The sequence below is a fragment of the Acomys minous genome, assembly GCF_964271855.1.
Source record: "Acomys minous genome assembly, chromosome: 16".
In the NCBI taxonomy this organism is placed as follows: Eukaryota; Metazoa; Chordata; class Mammalia; order Rodentia; family Muridae; genus Acomys; species Acomys minous.
The window spans coordinates 41979038-41987721 of NC_140498.1; the positions used below are offsets into that span (position 1 = coordinate 41979038).

The 8684-nt window shown below is 42.7% G+C and overlaps 1 protein-coding gene across 1 annotated transcript; it reads right to left on the bottom strand.

Moving 5' to 3' along the window:
• Positions 1–476: 476 nt before the first annotated feature.
• Positions 477–8621, bottom strand: ZNF597 (zinc finger protein 597). Its single transcript, XM_084760965.1, has 3 exons — positions 8380–8621; positions 7485–7611; positions 477–5558 (listed from the first exon to the last, which is right to left on the bottom strand). The coding sequence occupies exons 1-3, from the start codon at positions 8410–8412 to the stop codon at positions 4459–4461; spliced, it is 1260 nt and encodes a 419-aa protein (XP_084617091.1). The 5' UTR covers positions 8413–8621; the 3' UTR covers positions 477–4458.
• Positions 8622–8684: the final 63 nt, after the last annotated feature.

Below are 8684 nucleotides of genomic sequence, written 5' to 3' on the forward strand. Positions count from 1 at the left end.
TGCGCAAGCGTGGATGGAAGCAGACACCGGAAGTGGCCTCAGCTTCCGCCTTCCTGCCCACTGCTGAGGCAAACGGCATCTGACAGGTAGTAACTCCAGCCTGTACGACTGACTGGTGTCGGCTTGGCTGCCCCATGATCACCCTGAGGCCACAGGAAACCAGAAGAGATAACTATTTACCATACTTCTTCCCAGCTGAACCTGTCAAACAACCGCTGCCCAGCAGAGCAGGAGATACCTGGTCCCATGCTGCTACCCTGCAGTAAGACGGGAAGGTAGGTAGACATCTAGTGCTGTCTTAGAATAATTCTGGAACTTTATACTGGATTCCAGGGAACATGACATGTTATTTCCTTTATCAAGTGGGATAATGTCATTCGTCCTCGTTCTCCTAACGATTATCCAATCAGCTGTTTCAAATTTACCTTACTGCAAACCCAAAATCACTTAAGTATACATTTTAAAAGCTCACCACCTTTCTTTCACAATAACATTTATTGGATGATAAACTGCACATCAGATTCACATTCGCAGTTGAGAGATTGCAATCTAGTGCTAAGACTGATGAGAATGCATCAAAAACAGTAAAGCTGAAACGGTAAAGTGCACACAGAAAACTAGGCATCGACATAAGTAGACATGGCAAGATGTTCTCAGGTTTATATACATACGTCGCATCCCCTTTCTAGCTAGCATTCATGCAGATGGGAATCTCAACTTGAAAAGGCAAAATACCTGTAGTCACACAGGCCCTGGAAAGATAGCTAATAGTCGTTTCTGTATCACATAAATAGCTCTCCTACAAGACTAAAACAGTTAAATATACACACTTGATAAACATCTTTTACCCTTTTAACAAATAGTCAAAGCAAAAACAGTTTCCTACTGAGATCTGGATCTCAGTCAAGAAACATTCAAAATAGGTTCTTTTTTATATAACTATAACCTACACCTCCCCTCAAATACATATAAGTTACAGACTATTTAAAGCCAAATCTCTATTTTCAGATTGCTTGACATCTTACATTACAGTCACCAGAACACTGCCACTTAATTTTATAGAACTTTAGACATGAAGACAAAAATGTCATGTGTTGTACCTGCAGGAGCTATTGGGCTGGCTGGCTGCAGTATTACAGGGCAAGTTTTTGTAGCAGCAAAATTCTAAGCAAAACTAGTTTGAGTTCAGTTCTTTCAACAACAAAATTTAACATTTCTTAAATACAAAGTGCAAACACTAGCATCAAAAGTCCCCTGGGAAATGCTGCTGTCACCAGTGGTGACTGTTTAAGAGAACCTGGTGTCCCCACAGTCATGTTAAGGAAAAGCTTTATTCACATGTCTATCATGACATCAACAAACCCCACAAAGTTTATTTCTTCAGTATCAAGTTTTCACACTCTTACATTCCATTTTTTATCTCTGTATTGACTGTATTCAATATTTGCTATTAGCACCTAACATATTTGCTAACATCACCAGTTTAGAGCAACTGTATGGGATCTACCCTCGTTGGCAATATTATACAGAGGACAAAAAGGCCATTATCATAAATGTAGCCCAGAGGCCATTGGCAAACACAGCTTTCCCTTCAACTCCTTAGGGCAGAGCAGCTTGAGAATAACACACAATTCATGTTTTTAGGAGAAAGTATACAATAAGGAAATAAATAAAAATACGCTTATTTCACAGTAACTGGCATACAATTTTCCTTTTTTTCCTGCATACCAATCACCAATAATATACCAAAGGTGATTTAATTACTCTCACATATATTGTTTTCTGTAAAAGTCCTTTTCTAATCTTTTTTTTTCTTTTCTAATCTTTTGAAATTTGGAGAATGCAGAAAACGACAAACACTAAGAGGTAAACTGTGAATTTCCATGTTAAGATGTACAGCACATTCGGGTGGCGGTGCCACACGCTTTTAAACCCAGCACTGAAAGCAGAGGCAGGCCTGTGAGTTTGAGGCCAGCCTGGTCTACACAGCCGCGTCCAGGACAAACAAACAAAAAGTACAGCAGGACCTGTAGTATAAACTCACCTTCTTCAGTAATTCCTTAGAAGAAAAAAAAAAGTGATAACTTCCATCTTTTCTATCAGCCACATTTTGTTGCAGTACCTTCTGACACATTTCCCTTCTTTCTGTACCAACTCTATTAGTAGGGGCCTCTTTTCCAGTTTCACTCCCTATCCTTCAACTCTTCTTGTTTTCACTGCAGTACTAGAGCCTATGAGGCACCGTGCCAATTCCTCCATCTGGGACGCAAAGTGTGGGAAGCTAACGCTCTCCTTGCTGTGTAGTAAGCATTGTATGTATCCCAGGGTTAGCTAAAGACTTAAGTTGAGACTACCAATTGAGACTTGAGACTATACAATTCAAAGCATCTCCGACAGAGGGCTGAAGGGCCCTGGAGATCATTTAAAATGTAAGACCCCCAACTCCCTGACAGAATGATGCTTTATATCCTAAATGTGTAGAAACATCCAAGTCTGACCTTGACATATAGGCCATGCGGTCTCAACTGTAGAGCAGCAGAAACAGTGACCTCTAGGAGAGGGTCAACAGCCAGGAGAGGAATGACAGATGAGGCAACGCTGCTGACTTCAGTCTCTCACACAGCAAGCAGTCGCACTGTCTCTAGTGCACACTAAGAGCCTAGCTGGGATACTGCCCAGGTACTACTGTTCAACCACTGGCCCTCAAGAGGGCTTGATTTTTGTTTATGAAATTTCCCAGCAGTTAATTCTATTTTAGTAAATATTGTATTTTTATAGTCCATTTAAACAACAATATCATCCTTGCATACCACCAAAAGACCATATAGATAAGTTTTACTGATATATATAATCCATTTTGTAATAAGGTATAGTTCTGTATGAGTGAATACTTACAACATTTTGGGGTCTTTTTTATAACTATACTATATGATAATATTTTGTTCTAATATTTATCTGTAATACCCATACCTAATAGTATATATGTTATCAATTATTTTGGTTAAAAACTCAACAGTGCTATATGTATTTTTCTTTGGAGATGGGCAGGAAATGTTACAATTTAATGGAAAAAACCGTCTGATTTAATATAGTGACAAAGAATTCAAGTGTGAAGCTGTAGAGAATTTTCTGTTGCCTTTTAAGAATAATGAAATAAAGCTTTGGATAAAACTAAGGACATAATGGGCTTCAGGTAATCAAGTCCAAGGGCAGCCCCTATGATGACCGTCTTTCCCCTCCCTCTCCCAGCCTCCTCGTCTCTAGTAGTATTAACATGTGACACAAACAGTAATTGATAGTGCAGTGTCACAAATGCATGGCTTTAAGAATTACAAAACACCTGCACTTAGATGTCACCCTCATCACAATGTAATCTTTTGTGTGCTTAGCAAAGTATTGGCTTTACCCTGTGAAAGCTTCTGGTTATTTATAAACAGTCCCATCTCAGATTCTTTGGAAGATTAATATATATAATATACCCATAGTATTTAGCATGCTTTCTAAACAGTAGTTTTAATTATTCATAACCAGCTTCAGTGACAATCTGGAGGCAATCCCCCTTAGAGAGGAACAAATCTCCTCAAAGTCTAACCTCTAGAGACTGTCAGGACCTGTCCCTGCCATCAGGTCTGAAAGTGGGAAATGCATAAACACTGTAATCAAGCTGTTAACCAGCTGGATGTGTTGGTATATACTAGTAATCCTGGCATTTGGGAGATGCAAACAGGAATATAATGATTTTGAGGCCAGCCTAGGCTATACAGCAAGGCCCCATACACACATACTTAAAAAAAAAAAGTTGGCCCATCTGGTAACTTTATATGCATTCCTAAACTAGAAATTCACATTTTAAAAAATCCCATACAAACTTTACACTGAAGTAGTTTTAACAAAAAGTATAAAAACAGATACAAAGACATTCATTTTCCTAGACACTACATGTATACAACTGGCAAAAAATAAATTTTCCTCTTCCTATTCTTAGAAACCACATTTAAAAAAAAAGAATTGTGGCAATAACCCTTCATTTTAACAAAAACTGTTATTTTGGTTTTTGAGATAGAGTCCTACTATGTAGCCTTGGTTTGACTGGAACTCACTCTGTAGTCCAGGCTGGCCTCAATATCATAGAGATCCTCCAGGTTCTGCTACCCGAGTGCTGGGATTAAAGGCATGCGCCACCACACCCAGCAGTCAAAAACTGAATTTTATAGAAGTTTTATGTTTCTCTGGCTCATATAAATAGAATTTGGTCAGAAACTGTGTTTCAATCCTGGCTTCATATACTATCTATGTAACATAAATTTCATCTCCCAGTTCTGAGTGAGATTTAATAAATAACACTGCCTACATTACATGGACTGTGTGTAAAGTACTTGCTTAGCACAGTGCCCCACATGAGCAGGGTTTACCGTCATACAGATACTGAAAAGCCCACATGGTAGCAAAAGCTTGTGTTTACTTGGTCTTTCTCCTATGGGTTCGTTTATGAGACATGAGATGCATATTCGCTCGGAAGCTCTTCCCACACACCGTACACTTAAAAGGTTCTCCTCGTCTGTGGCTCTTCTCGTGGGATGCAAGTTCTGAATCTAAAGCAAAAGTTTTTGCACATGTTTTGCACTTATGAGGTTTTTCCATCTCGTGGATGGCTTGATGAGAAACAAGCTCTGAGAAACAAGGAAAGGTCATGTCACAGTCAAGACACTGTAAGGGCTTGAATCTGGAGAATGAAAAAAAGCCTTCATCATCAACACTGCCAGGTTTGGAGTCCTCCTTTTGGTCCCTGTCAGGGAGAGCAGGATCTGAGGGCTGCTCCAAGCTCTTCACATACTGTGGGTGCTGGCATGGGGTGTCTGATGAGCCTGTGTTTTCAGGCAAAGCCAGATTTGTATGTTGATCACGGTCAGCACATTCGTAAGGTTTTGTATCAGTGTGACTCTTCTGATGCTCTGCCAGTCCTGGAAGCCACATAAAGCCTCTCCCACACACACTACAGGTGTATCGTTTCTCCTTTACATGGCTGTTCATGTGCCGGGACAGGTGTGATTGCTGCCGGAAGCTGGCAGCACACTTGGCACACTTGTAAGGCTTCTCCCCAGTGTGGATTCGCCCGTGTGTCCTCAGGCTGGCTCTGTGACTGAAGGTCTTCCCACAGGTACAGCATTTATACCTTTTCTCTCTTGAATGAATCTTCTGGTGCAAAACAAGGTACGTATTATCACTGAAGCTTTGGTCACAGTCAGGACACTTGTACACATTTTTAGCTTCTTCCCAGGGAACTTCAATAATATCAGAAAGTGTTCTGACTCCTAAACATTGAGATAATTCTACTAATGGGGTTTTGTTTTCAATGGTAACCAAGAGGCTTATAAGCTTGGTCTTGGAAGTGAAAGTTCCACCTGACATTCTCCTTTCATGTATTCTGGCATCACCCTCAGGTTTTTCAGAGTAATGGACAAGGGGTGCAGCAGTGGAGTATGTTTCTATGGACATCTCTTCAACTTCCATAGGCTCTAGGCTTAACTGCTGATTGGTCTCAGGCTTGTCTTCCCCTCCTATTGATAAAAGCAAAACACAGATACCACCCTTTCAGCGACACTAGAGAAAGAACAAGTTAAAGTAGTTACACGGAAGACTAGGGAACTGAAAGTGAGTTATTACCCAAGACACAACTTCATATACAAAATCAGGAGCCAACAGGCGTGCTGACTTCCCCAGATCAAAAGTCTATCCATGTGGGTGCACATGGCCAATCTGCAAGGAGAAGGAGCAGAAAAGACTCGAAGGTGCTTTGGTGACATGGGTGCTAAGGACAATCTTGGTAGGCAGTGCCTAGACATGTGGATTTTCTGCTTAGTCTAGTTAGATTCTAGAAGTTTTCCTTTACCTCAAGTGAGAGCTGAATAGTCAAAACTGGGGTGGAGATTAGGCATATTTATCAGAAAAGAAAGAAAACAAATGTTTTTCTACTTTAATGTACATACAACTTATCAAAAATAGTTCTATATCCCTAGAGGGTCTCTAAAATTCCGTCCCTCATAGAGGAGTGGTCATGATATGTATGTGTATGTATTGTAGACTATGGGTAGATATTATCTTATCTCAGGAGGGCTGGCAGAACCTAAACCTAACATAAAGAATTCCTTTTAAATATCTTTCCAAATATATCTATCCCTTAATACCCATAGGTTTATAGCTATAGATTCAACTAATTGCAAGTTAAAGATTTTCCTTTTTTTTAAAATCATATCTGTGGGGACTGGAGAAATGGCTCAGTTGTTAAGAGCACTGGCTGCTCTTCCAGAGGATCTGGGTTCAATTCCCAACCACATGGCAGCATGCAATCATTTGTAACTTTAGTTCCATTGGACCTAACACCCTCTTCTGACTTCAGATACCAGACATACACATGGCACACAGACATACACATGAAGGCAAAAATATTCATAACACAAAAATAAATCTTTAAAAACCACAAGATATAGATAGATAGAAAGATAGAAAGGAAGGATAGCCAATGTCTAAAAATCCAGCCCATGTTAGGAATAAGAATGCACCACCAAGCCGGGTGTGGTGGCACATGCCTTTAATCTCAGCACTCGGGAGGCAGAGGCAAGCGGATCGCTGTGAGTTCGAGGCCAGCCTGGTCTTCAGAGTGAGTCCAGGACAGCCAAGGCTACACAGAGAGACCCTGTCTCAAAAAACCAGAAAAAAAAAAAGTATGCACCACCAATACAAATAGACTCAGAAGCAACACGGATGATTAAGATTAGCATGGCATTGCTTATAATCCTGATACTTGGGAGGCAGAGATGGCGGATCTCTGTGAGTTTAAGGCAGCCTGGTCTACATAGGGAGTTCTAGGACAGCCAAGACTGCATAGAGAGACCTTGTCTCAAAAAAAACCTAAGAAATAAAACCAGCAAAGAAGGCAGCAAGCGGTATTATAAACATGTCATTTATACTATAATGTTTATAAATATTTGGTTGCTATTGTCTACTTTGGATCCTATGCATGTACTGTGGCTGTGGGCTCCTTAGTAAAGACTGCTTCTGCAGGTCAGTGGGTGACACTGTGGTTTAGTGACAACACAGGAAGAAAGACTGCTAGGAACAGTGGGAAAGAGCTAGGTGGCCCAGGGTCAGCCTCAGGAGGCAGAGTGCCTAGAGTCGGGGGAGGGGCTCCCGCAGGCAGGCTACTAGGAGACTAAGAGTAATTTTAGATCCACTAACATTTCAGCCAAGTGGGGTCCCCTTAGTAGAAAGTGTCTCTTAGGTGACACAACAGACTAGGAGGACAGGCTGAGCAGGTTGGAAAGAACTAACCTCTGGCCTACACACACACACACACACACACACACACACACACACACACACACACCCCACATCACACAGTTAGCATCATCAATGTGGACAGGGCATAAAATTCTCATCCTAAAACTGAAGAAAGTTCCATAATGCAGGGAAAACAACTGTCTTACCCATCAACTCCAAATCCTCCAGATAATCCAATGGCGCTTCTCTGCGGAGGGTCTTCGGGGCAGGATGCAGATTCACACATTGCTCTTGAGAAAAATACACGTCCAGATCTTCAAACAGCAGCGTTCCCTGAAACAGGGGAGCCCTGTGAGTACAGGCAGCTAGCAGCTCAGTTGAGTGTCAATGGAGGAAGGCTGAAGAGCGCTAAAACCCTTCAGAGGGCAAGGGGCAAAGGCTTGGTGTACAATATTCCTCAGCAAGAGGGTTCTATGACTTGGGTAGGGTCAGGAGAGAAAGCATAAACGGACATTGTGAAACAGCGGTGTGAGAATCAAGACAGGACACTGTGAAAATGCAGTCTTTCCTGAAAAGATGAACGGACAGTTATGGGGGGAGAAATCATTAAGGATGCTCTAAGAGGGGAGGGGAGAGGGGGGGGGAAAGAGAGGGAGGGAGCTTGCCACAGTAAGAATCCTGGGAAATAGTCTTCAGGAGTTTCCTAACGTCCTTTGCTAGTCTGTCTTCTTCCCTGTGATTGCTCGGCTCCCCCCACTTCAAGATCTAGCTCTCTTAATTCTAAGTTTCCTGTTCCTATAAACCCACAGAGCTTTTGGTGTGGTTAAAAATCACCTGGGCTTTAGCATCATTACTCAACAGGTGCGAAGCCTAGCCGCATGCCACTTGGCGAGGCCGTCCAGCAGGACACTCTGTCAAACTGTTAGCGACCCCTGCAGGGGCTCTGCTGCCCATCTGCTGATGCTGAGGAGGAAGTTGGTAAGCCTCCGAAAGAGGACAGCTCGATGACAGGGCTATCCGAGGAGCCACCTGAGGGCCTGCGCTTCTAACCCTGCTGCCAGGAGGCCAGGGCAGCTGTAGCAAAACAGCGACAGAATTCACCTGCTCGTCCGATGTGGGGAGCGTCGACGCCATCAGGGGAAACGACGGGCTCCTTCAAACCCCCACGTTGGGACACTTCGAGTGGAGAGAAGAGTCCATAGAATCTCCGCCTGGGCTTCCAGGCCTTTCCACTCCGCCCTCAGGCTCGAAAGCCTCAAGCTCCTTGGAGAATCTGAGGTGACAGCTTCTTTCTCCGAAAGAGCCTTGAGCCGGTCCCACTCAGCAGCCCCGGAGCACTGAAAGCCTCGCCCAACCCGGCAGAAGCAGCACGAAGCCACGCCCAGCCGGGACGCCACAAAGGAGGC